This window comes from Sphaerodactylus townsendi, linkage group LG07 (genome assembly GCF_021028975.2).
Source record: "Sphaerodactylus townsendi isolate TG3544 linkage group LG07, MPM_Stown_v2.3, whole genome shotgun sequence".
Taxonomy (NCBI): Eukaryota; Metazoa; Chordata; class Lepidosauria; order Squamata; family Sphaerodactylidae; genus Sphaerodactylus; species Sphaerodactylus townsendi.
Genome location: NC_059431.1, coordinates 33,569,944 through 33,590,244, shown reverse-complemented (window position 1 = coordinate 33,590,244; position 20,301 = coordinate 33,569,944). Strand labels below are relative to the sequence as shown.

The 20,301-nt window shown below is 39.7% G+C and overlaps 1 protein-coding gene across 4 annotated transcripts in view; it reads right to left on the bottom strand.

Annotated features, from left to right (window-relative positions):
* Window positions 1-20,301, bottom strand: part of MAST4 (microtubule associated serine/threonine kinase family member 4) — a 312,250-nt gene that overhangs the window by 162,945 nt on the left and 129,004 nt on the right. For all 4 annotated transcript variants that reach the window (XM_048502661.1, XM_048502662.1, XM_048502663.1 and 1 more), the window contains one exon: window positions 17,543-17,574. In XM_048502661.1, coding sequence (XP_048358618.1) covers window positions 17,543-17,574 — 32 coding nt within the window. The remainder of the gene's footprint in view (window positions 1-17,542; window positions 17,575-20,301) is intronic.

Genomic DNA, 20,301 nt, shown 5'->3' with positions numbered 1-20,301 from the left:
AAATTGTTAAAAAGCGGGTTGGTCCCGCCAAAAGCGGGATGCCTGGTCACTATAGGTATAGTGACCAAGACTACAGATCATACCAAAACATTCAGCGAAGTGAAAAACCAACAAGGATCTCTCTAAACTGACTGAGGAAACAACAGTATGTTAAATGAAGTTCATTGTTGGCAAGTGTAGGGTGATGATGCACATGGGAACAAAAAATCCTAAATTGAAATAAATGCTGATATGGGGTTTAAACTGGCTGAGATAGAGAGGAAAAGATCTGGAGTTGCAGTAGATGTTCAGTAAAAATGCTGGGTCAACGTAGTGAAAAAGACAAACACCACACTGGGAAAGATACTGCAAATTCTGCAACCCCAAACTGTAATGCTCCTGTATAGATCTATGGTGAGGCCTCATTTGGAACTGTGGCCCTTTTTTAACAGTACAAATAAAACTGAGAGGAAACCAGTGCAGGTCTTTCAGTGCAAACAGTACATTAGAAATCAAGGTAATCAAATAGATACTCAAATCAGTACTCAGCAATAATGTACTAGACAAGAAGATGCCCAGTATATTGACCATATGCATGAGGAATAATATTTCAGAATAATATTTGAACAGGATTTGGATATTTAAATATTCTGGTAGGAATACACTATTTTAACTTATCTGCACACAGAGATTTTAGGTGGTGCCTCCTGGTTAAATAAGAACATAAGAACATAAGAACAAGCCAGCTGGATCAGACCAAAGTCCATCTAGTCCAGCTCTCTGCTACTCGCAGTGGCCCACCAGGTGCCTTTGGGAGCTCACATGTAGGATGTGAACGCAATGGCCTTCTGCGGCTGTTGCTCCCGATCACCTGGTCTGTTAAGGCATTTGCAATCTCAGATCAAGGAGGATCAAGATTGGTATCGACTTCTCCTCCATAAATCTGTCCAAGCCCCTTTTTAAAGCTATCCAGGTTAGTGGCCATCACCACCTCCTGTGGCAGCATATTCCAAACACCAATCACACGTTGCGTGAAGAAGTGTTTCCTTTTATTAGTCCAAATTCTTCCCCCCAGCATTTTCACTGAATGCCCCCTGGTTCTAGTATTGTGAGAAAGAGAGAAAAATTTCTCTCTGTCAACATTTTCTACCCCATGCATAATTTTGTAGACTTCAATCATATCCCCCCTCAGCCGCCTCCTCTCCAAACTAAAGAGTCCCAAACGCTGCAGCCTCTCCTCATAGGGAAGGTGCTCCAGTCCCTCAATCATCCTTGTTGCCCTTCTCTGCACTTTTTCTATCTCCTCAATATCCTTTTTGAGATGCGGCGACCAGAACTGGACACAGTACTGCAAGTGCGGTCGCACCACTGCTTTATATAAGAGCATGACAATCTTTGCAGTTTTATTCTCAATTCCTTTCCTAATTATCCCCAGCATAGAGTTCGCCTTTTTTACAGCTGCCATGCATTGAGTTGACATTCCCATGGAACTATCAACTAAGACGCCTAAATCCCTTTCCTGGTCTGTGACTGATAGCACTGACCCCTGTAGCGTGTATGTGAAGTTTGGATTTTTTGCCCCTATGTGCATCACTTTACATTTTGCTACATTGAACTGCATTTGCCATTTCTGAGCCCACTCACCTAATTTATCAAGGTCCGCTTGGAGCTCTTCGCAATCCTTTGTGGTTCTCACCACCCTACATAATTTGGTATCAAATTATGCTTAAATGTGCACCGTGCTTTATTCTGTAGTATTATGTCAGACTCAGCAAGTTTTGCAATCAAAATTCCTGGCTACCAGCTAGAACTGAATGTTGGCAGGCCTTCATTGAGCACAAGCTCCTACTGAGGTTCCACAGAAATATTAAAGAACAGCTCTGAAATGAAACTGATGGGATATGATTCTTTTAAAAGGAATGGTAAATGTTTTAAAAAACACGTGTAAATGTTTTAAAAGACACGTTAGATTTTAATTTCTCATTGAGACAACTAACTTCAACTGTAATGGTGATAAAAGAATCTACATTTAAGTAGTATGAATTGTTTGGACCATGAAATCTCCAAATATGGACATAGTTAAACTACAGACTTTTGAACAAGCAGAGAACAACAGGCAATCCAAGCAAGATGTCACATATACACATAGCATACAAAAGGTTAGTTTGGCTTCATTCCCTGACTCACCCACTTACACAGGAAAGTTAGGGTAGTTGCACATGATACAGAAAAAAATGCAAGCAGCCAAGACATGAAAATGGGTACTATCATCACGGAAAGAAACTTATACCTCACATCAAACACCAAAACGTTAAAAGTAACTATGTACACATTGTCGAAGGCTTTCACGGCCGGAATCACTTGGGTGGGGTGGTTTCCGGGCTGTATGGCCGTGTTCTAGCAGCATTCTCTCCTGACGTTTCGCCTGCATCTGTGGCTGGCATCTTCAGAGTATGGATCCTCTGAAGATGCCAGCCACGAAATCCTCTGCAGCATCAGGCAGCTACTAGAAACTACCTTACAACCTTCGAACCACACAGCTCAAATATGTACACATTCCTTCCAAAGTAAGAACTCCAGCATACAGTAAACCAAACAAAGTGGGCTTAGTGGTGGGCTATGTTTCATCTTCACATACATATATTAGACTGAATATAGGCAGAGGTGCTAACGTCCATGGAATTATATAACATGGAATTATAAGTGACATACAGACTACAGAAATCAGTTCCGCTGGAGAAAATTACTCATTTCAAAGATGGATTCTACATCATTCTACTGTAACTGTAACCCTCCCCAAACCTTGCTTTCCTCAAGCTCCCCCACCCCCCACAGCTTTCCAGGAATTTCTCAACGCGGACTTCGCAACCTTAAGTATAGGACATTTTTTGAGCAGCAGCTTGGAAAACATAACTATGGTCCCAGAATGCGAGTGTGAATACACACACACTATTCCTTATTCTAGTATTACACAGCTGCAACAGGTTCTACCATTTTATTGTGGATTATTTCTGGTAATCAACTATATCACACAGAAATTCAGTGTTTTGCAGTAGATCAAATTATAGTTTCTAACATTCAACCAAGCTCATGCATTCTTTCTCCAGTAAAATTAAATCATACCCCCTATCTGATGTGTTAATACTCAAAAAGTGCAATAAAACAAGCAAAATTATAAGAGAGGAAAAGGTGGTAAGGCTAAAGAGAAATCAGAAAACGCCAATGAGAAAAGGCCCAACAGTAAGACCCATTGAATAGAGCAGACTGTAGTAAGACTCTCAAGTAGACCTGTTTATGTGATGCATGAGTGTGTATATATCTGAATGCCTTCAAATTGAGCCCTCACAAACTAATGTCTGTTTCCCCCATCAAGGTCTATATGGGAGGGGTCTCACTTAGATCTATGTTTCATCTTCACACACATAAATTAGGCTGAGTATAGGTGGAGGTGCTATGTGTCAGTTGTGGTTTCAAGTGTCTGTGAAGAAATAAAGAAGTCTGTTGCTGAAGCTGCCAGAATCTCCAGTGTGCTAACTGGATAAACTTAATCCTACACACTAAACCCCAGAAGATATTACAAATAACTTTTCAACAGAACCAATGCATCGCTGCTAAGTGAACAGAGAATTCAACAGGTAGGTACATGCCACTCCCACATGCACTCCTGACATACAGAGACGAAACACCTCCTTGGGAAAGGGAACTTGAGTGTCACTTTCTCAGCAGGAACTCAAGAATTATTCTAAAATAATTGCTTCTCTGCCAACAATGAACCCATAGCTATATCTGCATCATGACAATGAAGAAGCAACACCACTTCAGCAAAATAAAATGCTTAACAAAATAAATACACACAAAATATATAAACAACAGAAATTAGTGTAACTAATTCTGTACTAATTCTGTTAGTAGGGGTGGAGTCTGTGAAGGGACCCTAGCAGCATAGAAAGAATGTACAGAATTCTGGGCTCTTATAACTTTAAATAAAGTACCGTATATACTCGGGTATAAGCCAACCCGCATATAAGTCAAGGCACCTAATTTTACCACAAAAAACTGGGAAAACTTATTGACTCGTGTATAAGTCGAGGGTGGGAAATGCAGCAGCTACTGGTAAGCCCTGATTCTCCCTTTAAATCCACTCAGAAGGGGGGGTTATTTAAAGGGAGAATCTGGGGAAAATTTGAGGGTGCTTGTCAGGAGAGGAATGTTTATGTTAGCAGTACCAACATTTCAGAATATCTTTACGAGGCCCCCCTGATGATGCCACCCAGGTTTGGTGAAGTTTGGTTCAGGGGGTCCAAACTTATGGACCCTCAAAAGGGTAGCCCCATCTACTATTAGCTTCCATTGGAAACAATGGGGGATGGGAGCACCCACTTTGGGGATCCATAACTTTGGATCCCCTGAACCAACATCACCAAACCTGGCTGGTATCAGCAAGAGACTATCCTGATGATACCACCCATGTTTAGTGAAGTTTGGTTCAAGGGGTCCAAAGTTATGGACCCTCAAAATGTAGCCCCATCTACTATTAGCTCCCATTGGAAACAATGCGGGATAGGGCACTCCCTTTGGGGGTCCGTAACTTTGGATCCCCTGAACCAAACTTTACCAAACTTGGCTGGTATCATCATGTGTGTCATCTGATGATACCCTGAAATGTTGGTGCCGCTAGCCTAAAAACTGCGCCCCCTGGTGGCCAACAAAGTAAAAACCCTAAAATATTTTAAAAAATACACCTCACTTGTGTATAAGTCGAGGGGGGCTTTTTCAGCACAAAGAATGTGCTGAAAAAGTCGACTTATACGCGAGTATATTTGGATAATTGAAATTTATATATGTGAAATGTTAATGGGAAGGAGAATTAGGATGCTTTGTATTATTTTAGGACTCACATTGTTACTGCAGGGATGTATTTTTCAAACTGAAGCCCGGTTTCTGTGATATCAGGTCTGTAACAATATAAGCATGTTTGGTTATTGCTTTTTCTGTGCTCTTTGTGTGTTTTGATCCCTTGGAAAACGCAACAATTTGTTCACTGTATTGTCGAAGGCTTTCTTGGCGATTCAACTGGTTGTGGTGGGTTTTCTGGGCTGTGTGGCCGTGGTCTGGTTGATCTTGTTCCTAACATTTCGCCTGCATCTGTGGCTGGCATCTTCAGAGGTGTATCACAGAGGGAAGTCTGCTACACACTATGTCCAGTGAGAAGGGAATTGTTTTAGTGGGGTATAAACTTCCCTCTGTGATACACCACTGAAGATGCCAGCCACAGATGCAGGCGAAAAGTTAAGAACAAGATCCACCAGACCATGGCCACACAGCCTGGAAAACCCACCACAACCAACTTGTTCACTGTTTTCTAATACTCTGTTTCATTTTAATAAAAGATATTACTTAGATTTGTTTTTGGAATTTCTTTGGACCAGCACAATAATTCATTTTTTGTCTACAACCACCAGAATAATCCTTTTGCAAATTACACAAAAGTGCAAAGGTTTGCCTTTGGAAGAAAGCCAAAAAAAAGCAGATGCACCAATTAAATTGTTTTGAACTTGATCAAATAAATAACTTTAAGCCACCCTGGGTACAGCCTCATAGAGACTTTTCTGAAATGAGCATTTATTATAAAATGCATACATTCTGCAGGAAAAGTAGAAACTACCCATTCTTTTAAAAATTAAGCAGATAAATTGTTGCTTAATGACTCATTGGGTCAAGTTACAGGGTGTGATAACTCAACCTCTCGTGAGACAATCCAAAATTAGTATTTAATTAATTTGTGTGTTCCATCTGGTGTTCCAGAAGCACGACTGCATGCTGAAGGTGAGACCTATAGTCAAAGCTCCGGCTAATAAAGCAGCAGCAACATATTGGGTTAGACTGCATCAAATGTCAGATGATAGATTACCCCAAAATGCTTGATGGAACTGACACAAATCAGCCAGCTGGTTTGTGAATATTTAATGCTATATTGAGACATTTTCCCAAAACTGTGGGAGAGAGATGCTTCGACGACAGTTAAAATTTATGCCACAGATACTTAATTTATATGGAAAACATGTACAGAAAACTTACTTGGGTCAATTATTCATTTAAAAAAGCACATTACATGGCATCTTTGAAATATTGGCTTTATTTACAAATATACACATAGAATATGATGAAAGCAAGCATGCTTCACTACAATAGAGCCCTCCGGGGATGGGGCGGTATAAAAGTTTAAGCAATAAATGAATGAATGAATGAATGAATGAATGAATGAATGAATGAATGAATGAATGAATGAATGAATAAATAAATAGCACAGCCTCTAAACCTGCCATATTCACAGAAAATAACTGCTGCACCCCACTTAGTCTCTCTTCCCCCTCTCCCAAATTCAAACTGAAAAACTCCTTTCCACTAGCTAGAGGATGAAGATTCTGATGAGTATTATGTTCCAAAGGCTTGAGGAATATTCCAGTCAAATGTTCAAATCAAAATAATATTTTAAAGTCCCTAATAATTCAGCTGTTGCTTATTCACACTAATATTGAAGACTGTATACAATTTTTGAATACATGTCTGTTAGGAGTCTCTCAATGCAATCCTACAAACACTTTCCTGAGAGTAAGTCTCATCGAGAATTCTTAGCAGGATTCCTAAGAGTAAGCCTCATTGAGGATTCTTAGCAGTATTTTAAGTAGACCAATGATTTTTAGCAAATAAATGAAGTGATTATGACCAAAAAAATGAACTGAAATGTAGTAATCCCTAGGATTACTAGACATTGAACATTAAAAATGGATAAGGGGAAGCTTGCATTTCAGAAAATCTGAGAATTGTTTGTATTTAGAAATTAACAATAAATAAATTCAAAATAAGAAGATAGTGGGAGGTTTATAGTGAAATTGACATAAAACAGTACAACTGGGCATATATTGAAGCCATAGAGCAGTGTACTCATAATAGTTAACATAATAGTTAATAGTGTTCACAATGGAAAATATATACAAGTAATCTTATTTGAAAGTGAAATGCAAATAGAAGAAATAAATAGAATCTGCATTGAAGGTATTCTTATTCTACCAAAGAGCAATGTCTTGAACAGAGAGAAAATTAACTACTCAAGAATGAGTTTAGTAATGTCACTGATTTCATTTAAAAAAGGATGAACAATCCAATAAAAGTGGAAGAGAATTTTCAGATCACAGAGGTCTTCTAGTAATCTCTGTTTCCTTTTAGTAAGAGAAGAATGCAATTGTTACTGTATACTGGTTGTTGTGGATTTTCCAGGCTGTGTGGCTGTGGTCTGGTAGACCTTGTTCCTAACGTTTCGCCTGCATCTGTGACTGGCATCTTCAGAGATGCATCATAGAGAGAAGTCTGTTACAGACCGTGTCTGGAGAGAAGAGAATGTTTAGTGGGGTATATATTGTCCATGTCCCACGGTGGGGAACCAATCAGTAAGTGTTTGGGTGGAACTTGCTATGCGAAGGTGTGGTTGACTGCATTGCATTGTGGGTGAGATTTACAGTCCAGGGAGTGATTCACATTTGCATTCCCTGCAGCAGCATGCTAGTTTCATGGACAATGAACTCCATCCAGACATAGGATTTGCATTCACTAAGACTGCTGCTGCTGCAGGGAATGCAAATGTGAATTACTCCCTGGACTGAAAAACCCACAATACAATACAGTCAATCACACCTTTGCATAGTAAGTTTGTAAGACAGGACTTGCCTCTGCAAAAGCCATGCTGACTCTTCCTCAGCAGATCTTGCTTTTCTACAGAGCCCTTCGGGGGTGGGCAGTTCTAAAATCTAATATATAAATATAAATAAGTAAATTTTATAATTTTTATCTTTAATAATAGATTCTACTAATTTACCAGGAACAGATGTCAAACTAACTGACCTGTAATTTCCTGGGTCCCCCCTAGATCCCTTCTCACTGGACATAGTGTGTAGCAGACTTCCCTCTGTGATACACCTCTGAAGATGCCAGCCACAGATGCAGGCGAAATGTTAGGAACAAGATCGACCAGACCACGGCCACACAGCCCAGAAAACCCACCACAACCAGTTGAATCGCCAAGAAAGCCTTTCTTAAAGATTGGTGTGACATTGGCCATCTTCCAGTCTTCAGGGATAAAGTTTGATTTCAGGGATAAGTTGCATATTAAAGTGAGAAGATCAGTAATTTCATGCTTGAACTCTTGGGTGAATGCAATCTGGCCCAGGAGATTTGGTAACATTTAGTTTATTTAGTTTTAGTAGCATTTAGTTTATCAATGGCTTCCAGAACTTCCTTGTCTACTACTATCTTCACTAGTTCCTTGGATTCGCCTCCTAAGAAGCTGGTTTCAGGTGCAGGAATTTTCCTCACCTCCTCTTGGTTGAAGAGAGATGCAAAAAATTCATTCAGCTTCTCTGCAATCTCCCTGTCATCTTCTAGCACACCTTTTGTTCCTTTGTCATCTAACGGGCCTACTGCTTCCCTAGCTGGCTTCCTACTTTGATGTACTTGAAGAACTGTTTGTTGCTGGTCTTGATGTTCGCAGCCATGCGTTCCTCATAACCCTTTTTTGCCTCCCTTACAGCTAACTTGCTTCTCTTTTGCCACCATTTGTGTTCCCTCTCATATTCTTCATCAGTCAAGTTGGACTTCCATTTTCTAAAAGACATCTTCTTTTTTCTGATAATTTCCTCAACCTCTCTTGTTAACTGTGGCGGCTTTCTTTTGGACTAGGTGCTGCCTTTCCTAACCTGCGGAACACATTCCAGCTGAGCTTTTATTACTGTGTTTTTAAGTAACTTCCAAGCATCTTGGACAGTTTTGACTCTCTTGACTTGCCCTTTCAGCTTCCTGCACACTATCCCCCTCATCTTTGAGAAATTTCCCTTTCTGAAGGCGAATGTAACTACATTAGTAGTTGTCACTTGTTCGCATGCAGAGATACTGAATCTGACAGCATTGTGGTCGCTGTTCTCTATTGGCTCAACAACACTGACTTCCCGCACCAGGTACTACTGCATCTTGGCCTACAGTTGCAGGATCGGAGTCTCTTCCGTGGCACATAGCACCTTTTACCAGCCTTAGCTATAACCTTTCCTCAGAAAGCATGATTTGGCCACAATGATCTATACTCTGATCACATCCAAGTTTGAGTACTGTAATGCATTTTGGTGCATATTAATAGGAGCCAGGTATTAAATCCCCACTCTCCCCTAGAAACATGATGGGTGACCTTGGACCAGTCACACATTCTCAGCCTAATTTACCTCACAGGGTTGTTGTGAGCATCACTGGCGTAATGCCCATTGGGCAAGGTGGGCAGCTGCCCAGGGCATCACCTTGTGGGGGGCATCAAAATGCTGGGTTCGTTTTTGGGTATTTTAGTGGCTTTCCATTTTTTGCCTGTAGGGGGCACAGTTTTTAGGCTAGTGGCACCAAAATATCAGCGTATCATCAGGAAACTGTCCTTATGCTACCCCCCAAGTTTGGTGAGGTTTGGTTCAGGGAGTCCAAAGTTATGGACTCCCAAAAGGGGTGCCCCTATCCCCCATTGTTTCCAATGGGAGCTAATAGGAGATGGGGGCTACAGATTTGAGGGTCCATAACTTTGGCCCCCTTGAACCAAACTGCACCAAACTTGGGGGGTATCATTAGGGAAGTCTCCTGATGAGACCCTGAAAGCTTTGAGACTGTGCCTTCAGAAATGTGTCCCCCCAGCCTGCAACCCCCATTGACAGCAATGCAGAAAACTCAATGAAGAACAAAGATTCTTGGCCAAATTTCTAGGATGTTCCTGCAGGGGGTGCATTTTTTGATGTATTGGCACCAAAATTTCAGGGTATCATCTGGAGATGATGGCACCCCCCAAGTTTGGTGCAGTTTGGTTCAGGGGGTCCAAAGTTATGGACCCTCAAAGGGTAGCCCCCTCAAAGGGTAGCCCCCTCCTTAGCAAAGAATGGGGGATGGGGTCCTTTGAGGGTACATAACTTTGGACCCCCTAAACCAAACTGCACCAAAATTTGGGGGTACCATAAGGAAAGTTTCCAGATGATACCCTGACATTTTGGTGCCAATACATCCACAAATGCACCCCCTGCAGGAACATCCCAGAAATTTGCCCAAGAATCTTTGTTCGGAATTGAGTTACTGTATTACTTATCCATGAAGGTTGCTGGCTGAAGAGATTGGGAAGGACATTTCACAGAGAGCACCCAGTCTCAAAACTTTCAGAAGTCTCATCAGCAGATTTCCCTGATGATACCCCCAGGTTTGGTGCAGTTTGTTTCAGGGGGTCCAAAGTTATGGACCCTCAAAACTGTAGCCCCCATCTCCTATTAGCTCCCATTTGAAACAATGGGGGATGGGGCACCCCCTTTGGGAGTCCATAACTTTGGACTCCTTGAATGCCAGACAAACCTCTTTTAAACTTGGAGGAAGTAGCATGGGACAGTCTCCTGATGATATGCCAAGAGAATTATCGTGCTGATATATCTAAAAAGGCACCCCCTGCAGGCACCAATGTCCTGGTGCAAAAAAAATTGGTCGTGGTGGAGTGGCCGCCCATGGGGGGGGGGGGCATCCAAGTCAGGTTTTGCCCAGGGCTACAGTTTGCCCAGGGCTGCCTCGTTACGCCCCTGGTGAGCATAAAACAAAGGAGATGAGAACAATGTAAGCTGCTTTGGTCCCTGTTGGGGAAAATAGTAAATAAAAAGGTGCCATGCATATCAATAGTCCTGTGCTAATAATACATTCACTATAGCACATATTCTCAAAACAGTAAGACCCATAATTTACATTTTGCTTCATTTTTAAACACGAAATCTGTTCCTTGCTTTGGAGTACTTAATAACTTGCTAGGGTTAATATCCAAGAACAAGACTATAGATGAAGGGGCTACACAGTTTTCAATTTCAACCCAAAAATAAACACTAAGGTTGACATAATTTTAGACGAAGTACATTTGTATCAGACATTTGTATCAAAAACAGTCTTTAAAATAAACTCATGTAAAGTGATAAGAATTTACAATGCTTAAGAACTATCTATATCGTTTAGGTTATAAATGTAAGAATCTTGTACAAATAAGGGTATAAACACATTATTTTACTATACTATTCAAACAATTAGGAGCAGCCTCAAGTATTCATTCCACAGAAAGACAACATATAAATAAAAAAGAGCAAAATCTTTACAGAGGATGTCTGAAGGCACTCAAATTGAATGAATTCATAATCAAACCTTACCAGACTCAATCATTCAACATGAAAATAATCCCATATCAAAAATCTCATCAATTATCTTCCATATCAATTCAGCTGATCTTTCCTTCCATAAAACATGTGGTTCTACCCAATTCTCCTGCAGCTCTTGCTCTATAGTTCGCTGATTCCGAGTCTGTTAGCCAAACAATGAAAAATTGAATTTTCCAAAAATACAGAATCAACAGGTCAGGGCAGAGGACAAGAGAAGAAATATACAGGTAGAAGCAGTCTACTAGACACAAAACAAGTCTGGAAAACGCACAATTGAAGTTCCACATAAAATAAAGTCATCTTTTTCATTTTTTCCTGCTTGCTGTTATCTGCTCAGTTTTTATCATGTTCATCTATTGGGTCTTGTTAGTGATTGTTGGAGATCTTTCACCCACAGGGTACTTTCTTCATGATGATTCACTTCTCCAGGAACTCTGCACAATGGAAGAGGTGAACTGGGAAATATAGAATCTGTACCAAAAAAAAATCCATTGTGTTCTTTCTTTAGCTTCCAGGATGTCCTTTACAGGCTGAAAGGAATTCTTGACATGTTGATTTGAATTTTCTGGATCGTATTGAATTACTCCAAAGAATCAAGTACAATTTATTACTAGACAATATGTTCCAAAGTAGAAATGCCTTTTGTCACAGTGCATTTCTTGCTATGATTTGTAGCATTACAATAAATGCTCCCATTACTAATTCAAGTATTATTTAATTGACAAAAAGCAATTTAACAAAAGCAGCCATGGTCTGCTCTGCCACAGAGTATTTCATGCCATTACTTATGGAAGTAATTGTGGGAGGTGGGGCGGGGGTGGTATAGAAACTGGCAGGTGGGAATTGACCACATATAGCTTCGAAGTACATGAGACTGTGTGTGCTTTTCAAAGCTTAAACCAGCATCCTATCTGCTGCAACCTTGATCTTTGAAAACTGAGCAGCCAGCTCCAAACAGAATACAGTATATTTCTCTCTGTGTTGTGAGGCAATGGAGCTACAAACATGATTATTTCATTTTTACCTCAGCTTAGCTACACATGCATAAAGCCATCATACCAAAAATATGTGCAAGAACTGTAATATGGGTTATATTCTCCTCAGCCAGATGCCTTAAAACTTGAACTTTTGCAATACAAATTCAGGTAAAGAGTATAATACACAGAACAGGAAGGACAAGGGAGAGACCCCATGTCACTGGAGCTCAGGTCGCTCACAGGACTGTACAGAAGTTCACTCAGAAAAAAACTTACAGTGTCTCATGAGCACATTCATTATGTTTATGCAGAAGAACGTACAGAATATCCAGACTAAAATCTGCTCGTCCCCAGACAATCAACTCTCACACTTGAACAGAACACAAGCATTTTGAAGGTTGATTTCCCTTTTCAAAAAAAACAATCCAGGAAAATGCTTAAGAAGCTCATTGGTGCTGCTTGTCAGAGGTTTTACCAGGAGCTTAGTTCTTCCACCTGCTCAGCCCCTCTGGCTGGTTCTCCTCTTTCGTTGTTCTTTTGTGATTTCAAGTAGCTGTTAGGGTGTGTGGGATTTTTTTTAGTTCAGTTTTGCAGGGGGGGAAAGCAGGATACAACCATTTGAAATAAACAAATAAATTGCAGATCAAGCGAAGAAGAAAAATCTGATGTTGTTGCCAAACTACTTAGCACAAAGATGGGCCATGCTAGTTCCAAGAGCAATGTCACGCTTCCACAAGCTTCAAAGTTCGTTCCTGTATTTAAGCTGCTAAATGCTCCCACCTAACTACATTGAAGGTGCCCAAAATTAAATTTAAACTTAGAAGAGAATGGAGTTCCATCTTTCATTCTCTTGGTAATACTAAAACAGTTTTTTTTCCATTCAGCACATCTTTAAGAACAAAGTCCATTAAGCTCAGCACAAGATCCACTCAAACATTTCTGGAAGCTCACAATAAGAAAATAAAAGTACTAGAAGTCCTCTTTGGTTTGTTCCCAGCATTTGATAGTCAGATATATTGCCTATTTCTGGGGTCCCCAACGTGGTGGCTGTGAGCGTCACAGAACCTACCTCTTCTGGAACCTGCCAAATGCTTTTAAAAAGTAGAGGGGCTAAATGGGGCTTTTGCCTAGCAGGGCTTCAGATTGGCTGTGAAAACATCATTCGTGGTCCTCGTCTGGATATGGCATGCACATCTGTCTGTTATGTTTCCATGTAGGTTTTTTCTTTTTCAATGCCATCTTGTTGGAATTGGTTTTAATGATTAGTATACTTATATTTTTATATTATTTATATTTTTATTGTTTTTATTCATAAGCCGCCCTCCTTCGGGAGATTGGCGGGGTAAAAATGTAATAATTAATTAATTAAAAATGTAAAATTCAAAGGCACCCTATTAAAGCTTTTGCCTGAAACGTCAAATTGTTACTATTAGAGTTACATATAACTTCAGTCTCTGATGATGACAGCCATTTTGTTATTCAGCACACCATACCGCTCCAGAATTCCAACGTGCCCACAGACCCCAAAAGGTTGGGGATCCCTGACTTATTTTATAGAAGTTCCATGTGATAGCCTCTCCAAATTTTTCTCATTCATTTGTAAATCTGTCAAAGTTCTTAAGTTATATGGTAACACCGAGAAATATCTTTGTGTGTATCTAAGTACAGTTAAGTATCTAAGTACACATTGCGACATTACCCACTGCAATGGGAGGTTTTGGAAGTTTTGGAGAAGCAGCAGATGACACAGAAAAGGTTTAGAAATGCACAAAATATATGTATAGTATTGCATAATATCAACATATTTTATCTTTTAATACCATAAATACAGACAATTTAATTTTTAAAATTAAAAGAAAAAATCAGACTTATTTTCTGGTACAAAGGGAGGAACAAAAAATGTTATGTAGATTTCCAGATCACGTGGGGTGCTGCACCCCAGCGATGTGGAGGGGATAACATTACTGATATATCTCATCTGAAATAGAGTGCAGGAAGGGGAATTTGGTTATATTTTCCTTTTGGGTAAAATATAGACAACAAAGACCTAGAATTTGCTATTAGGAAAAGAAAATCTGAGTATTACTCATTTGACTCTAGTAACATTGGCAAGGTTTTACTGAAGAACCATACCAGCAACGACACCCTGTCAAAAGGCAGGAAGTCTTCATTCTCTTCCACAAAAACTTTTTCTCCTTGCATTAATGGGTAGCCAAAAGGCAAACCCCAAAACTCAGAAAGTGAAATGTCCGTATATATAAAATCCATTCCATTGACTGTTTCACAAACAGCTTTAATTTCCTTTTTATCTATTCTTAAATTTAGCATTTAGCTTTTAACCATAATTAGTTGTTCCATACATGAAAGAATATTTATCCTCTGTGAGATGTTACTAAGTTCCAGACTGTTCATGAACACACAATTCACATATTGTATAGTTCAGCATCCTGAAATTAGTGCTACCAGTTCCTTTTGATAAAAAACACCAGATGATGGACCTGGTGACTTGCTAACTGCTGCCTTCTTGGAATACAAATCAGATTTTAGATATATCTTCCTAGAAGTTAAAATGACTAAACTTAGGTTATTGTACTTTGGTCACATTACAAGAAAATAACAGTTATTGGAAAAGATGATAATGTTAGGAAAAGTTGAAGGCAGCAGGAAGAAAGACCCAACAAGAGATGGATTGACTCAGTAAAGGAAGCCATGGCCCTCAGTTTGGAAGACTTGAGCAAGGCTGTTAACAATAGGATGTTTGGGAGGTAATTAATTCATGGGGTCACCGTAAGTTGGAAGTGACCTGACAGCACTTAATACACACAGTTTGACCTGACAGAGAAATCTATTCAGTGTTATTTTCAATAGTGCAATTTCAAACACATCTTGGACCATTTGCTTGAAGCATGTTTTTTTAAACTTGCAGCCAAATCTTCCTTCTAAAATAGTTGTCAGTCTTGTATAACTGAACACATAGTTAACAATAGAAAATTTAGACTTCTGCATGAATGTAATACTGTCCCATTGTTATTTTATTGCTTGGTTGTAGCAAGATTCTATTCTATTTTCTACCTTTATCTTTCCTTCCCTAAAGTAATCCAATAATCCACACTCAAAATCATTGATAAAGAGACCAATTACAAACCCTTGTCAACCTGTCACAGTAAGCCTTAAGCAAAAAAGAAGCTTAACAATTCCTATTAAGTTGTATGCATCTGGAATTTTCTGTTCAGCACCTTATCTGATGGTATCGGCTTCTTTCCTTCCATCACATAATGAGGTTTATGATCATTATGTGGCCAACATGCAGCAGCATGATTTTTCAGTGTGTGCAAACACACTGAAAATAAAGCAAAACCGTTGCTGATGGAAGTTTTTAATTTGGTACCTTTCACTGAAAGGAAGGATTGTTTGAGAATCTGTTGAAACCAAAAATGCAAGTAAATTAAATTTCCAGTTATTTTACCATTCTTTCTAAACCAAGAAGCCAACTAACAGCATTTTCATTCAGATATTCTATACCCATAAATACAAAGATGAACTTTCTAGTCATAACGCACAACAAGAATAGTTACTAAAAATTCATTGAATGCATAAAATGTTGTATTAACAATTTCCAAAACCAGAACTCCAAAAAGGATTACTTTATCACTTGTAACTTAAATTCTCATATCCATAAATTTCATTTTAATGTAAACAGCACCAAAAGCTTGTATTTGCTATTTCTGAAATGTATATACAGTTATAAGTGTTTTCAGTCCAGAATCCTGCCTTGCCTTTTCCTGCAGAACGTCCTTCCAAATATCTCATCGTCCTTTTTTTTTCTGACAGGAATTTTGGTAGTTCAAACACTAGAGATAATGTTCTAAACAAGGCCATTGTCATGCAGAAAAAAGTTGTAACATTATGAAAACTACCATTTTAACTAAAAGATGGGAAGCCCAATCATATGGCGGGGGGGGGGGGAGGGAATGGGCTTCTGAATCCAGTGCAGGATCGCACTGGCATACTTGCCCCCCTCCCCAGTGTAAGTGGCACTGAGGCTGGAAGGGAGGGTGTACTGGAAGACAGGTGGGCGCTGTGGACCTCAGTAGCACCCAACCTGAAAGATGGCCTGGTGCACAGAGCAGCATCAGCATCCAGGTGGATACTGGCACAGCTTGGGGTGTAGCCTATTTTAGTCAGCTTCCACCAGCCTTTGGAGTCAGGAACATCCAGTCATAGCCCTCGGACCATTTGGGACTATGGAGGGCTTGCAGACGACTGGGAAGTTTTTGGTGTTCACTGACACACACACACACCCACACACACACACCCGTCCTCGGATGGGGTTGCGGGTGTTAACAGAAAGAGAGATAAAGAATATGCATCAGTTGAAAGTCTTTTCAGTTTTGATTTCACCACTAATGTTTTTTCCATTGTTATGACCTTTATGGTATTATGTTTTACTTTGTAAATCTCCTAGACCCAGCTCTAGAGAAAGGTTGTTTAAAAATCATCCAGAAATAAATATGTACGACTATGTAGATCTGCCTAAGCATCCTTAAGGAGGAAAAAGATACAGCACTTACAAGCAACACATACTTAAAAACATAACAGTTCAAAATGCCCTTGGAAATAAAACAAAGCATACAGATCGATACAATATAATTAACCACAAGAGGTCATCTAAATATAGTTATTTCTAATCAATTAAAAAAACATGCTTGCAAAACATGCTTGCAAAATCCATAATTTCACTGATCAACTACCAAAATTGAAATCTATATCATCATGCAATGGTTTTTACATGTATTTTTCCCCAACATGCATGTGAAACTGTGTGTATTTTACCAGGAATTAGTTTTCCATGTGTCTTCCTTAAATAAATATACTTCCATTAATGGTTTTGTAAAAGGTAATCTACATCATCATCATCCAATATGTTTGATTTCCTGAAAATCCACTGCCATCTAGATGTACATCAAATAAACTTCAGCTACCGGTAAATGCAAAAGTATTCAGATACTTATGCAACTACACATTAAACTCAAATAACAGACTTTATGTTCCAAAAGCATATTTCTTATTTACTTTGCTAATAGTCTCCTGAAAGCACAAACCATCCTTTACTAAACGATCACTAAAAAGTACCAATACAAACATTCAGCAAACTACAAGGACCTAAGGCATGGATTTACAATCTCAGTCTTCTTTGTGAGCATCATACTGCCAATCAACTAGCTCATTTAACCTTCATTTCATCAGTCACTGTAAGAAGAGAGACATATTGAAGAGCTGTCAAGCTCCATACAGAGCAATGAACACAATGAAAGTAAAACATTAGCAACTTACAAACTTCCTCTTCTTGGAAGGCTCAGCTCCTTCTGCAAATGAAGAAAAATGTAATTATATAATCAGTTTACAGCACACAATAAAATATTTTTTTCATTTAATGGAAAATTCCTTTTTGCATAGATTTAGATTTACTGGAAAATTTGTTTAGAATGTTGCAAGACTTCCGGTCACAGATTACCAGGTATAAGAGAGATGTCTGCAACACAGTAGGTGTCATGGGCTGGCTATCATGGAAGCGCATATGAGTTACCGGTCATGCTAGGAAATTCTACTTAAAAAGCAAGCCTGTGAAAGAACCGTCAGGCTTCCATAAAACAGACTCCAGTCAGAATAGCTTTACATCTAATTCTGAATAACGGTCCAAAAAGTACAAATTTTTTAAAAATCATACTACCGGGCCAAACAGGATTTTTTTTCTGCAAGCCGATATTTTTCTTAGAAAAAAAATCCAAACACATAAAAACTGGGGATGTTAATTCTCCTACCCAAACTGAAAATGTCAACCAGAGGCGTAGCAAGGGGGAAAAGTGCCCAGGGCATTCTCTGTCCCTTCCCACCACGCCCCTGGAACACCCTCACCACACCCCCATAGGGCCACGCCCCCAGAACGCCCCTTCCCGCTTGGAGCTACGCTTCTGATGTCAGCTGATATCACATGAAAGCTTGAGAAATCACAGTATTTATTTAGACAAGTGCCACCAAGCCAGCTTATAAAGTTAAACATGAACAATAAAATCATAGTTTAGCACCATCACATCATTAAAACAATTTAAAGCATTTAATAATTAAAAACAGAGCTAAAATATATACAAAGACATGAAAACAAAAATTAAAACATTGGTCAGGAAGGAGAGAATCACTGAAGGAATGCCAAACAAAACATACCCTCTATTAGAAGATGGCAACAGAAGGGGACTTTCTCCCTGGGTTTTTGTGTCATGACCAAAAAGGCTATTTCCCAAGTTGCTACTTGCCTAATGTCAGAAGGTTGGGGCACCTAAAACAGGGCCTTCAAAGATTACCACTGGACAAGTTCATAAGGGAGTGGTAGTCCTTCAGGTTATGTTCCTCCAAACTAAACAGGCCATTGAAGGTCGACAGCAGCGCTTTGAACTGTACTCAGAAACAAACTGGAAACCAGCAAATCGGACAAAACTGGAATGAAATGGTCCTTTCAACCCACTCCAGTCAAGATCCTGGCTGCAGCATTCTGCACCAGTTGAAATTTCTGAACCCTTTTCATGGGTAGCCCCATGATTGCAATTCTCTCTACATGGGACTATTACATCTAATATAGATGTAATTAGGGCATGGAAAGGACTTGTTGACATTTCTTTCCCACTTGTGTTAAAATGGCATCCTTTGCCAGTATGGCCATGCAGGGCGTAATGGTTAAGAGCAGGTGCACTCTAATCTGGAGAACCGGGTTTGATTCCCTACTCTGCCACTTGAGCTGTGGAGGCTTATCTTGGGAACTATCGTATATACTCATGTATAAGTCGAATTTTTCAGCACATTTTTAATGCTGAAAAAGCTCCCCTCGACTTATATGCGGGTCATTTAAATTTTTTGTGTGTTTTTACTTTGCCGGCCAGCAGGGGGCGCAGTTTTTATGCTAGAGGCACCAAAATTTCAGGGTACCCTCAGAAGACTCTCCTGATGATACCAGCCAAAGTTTGGTTCAGGGGGTCCAAGGTTATGGACCCCCAAAGGAGGTGCCCCCATTCCCCATTGTTTTCAATGGGAGCTATTAGTAGATGGGGCTACCCTTTTGAGGGTCCATAACTTTGGACCCTCTGAACCAAACTTCACCAAACCTGGCTGGTCTCATCAGGAGAGTCTCTTTATGATACCAGCCAGGTTTGGGAAAGTTTGGGTCAGGGGATCCAAAGTTATTGACCCCCAAAGGGGATGCCCCATCCCCCATTGTTTACAATGGAAGCTAATAGTAGATTTTTCATTTCTGATAATATCCCTCTTAAAATCTAAGTCGGGTTACATTTGGACATACAGATGATGATGCGGAATCCAGTTTTGAAGGATTTTAACTCTTGTGTTTTAGCTTGGTTGCTGGTTGAGCTAACGTTTTTGTACTTTTAAAGTTATTGTTGATACCATATTGTTCTTGTTGACCCTTTTTTCCACTTACAGAGCCAGTTTACTGTTTTTCTTTGAAATAAATATTCAAAAACATTTAACCTACTGATGCCTCAATTGATGCTGCATTTCCCACCCTCGACTTATACGCGAGTCAATAAGTTTTCCCAGTTTTTTGTGGTAAAATTAGGTGCCTCGACTTATATGCGGGTCGACTTATACACAAGTATATACGGTAGATTAGTCTGCGCACTCCAACACATGCCAGCTGGGTGACCTTGGGCTAGTCACAGTTCTTCTGAGCTCTCTCAGCCCCGCCCACCTCACAGGGTGTTTGTTGTGGGGGGGAGAGGGAAAAGAGATTGTAAGCCCCTTTGAGTCTCCTTACAGGAGAGAAAGGGGGGTATAAATCTAAACTCTTCTTCAGTTGTCTTGATGCAACACATATAATTCTGTTACAGCACTCCCTCTCTAAGAACTTCAGGAGTGAAGCTGAGTGCACTTTCTCTAGTAGGACTGTGTTTCTCTGTGCACTTTTTATACCAGCAATGCACAATGATATTGTCATTTCTCTAGCTGAGTTTCTGCCATATCTGAAAAAATCCTTATTTTTAACTACCTTTAATAATTTACGCCTCATAGTTCATCTTATCTCAAGA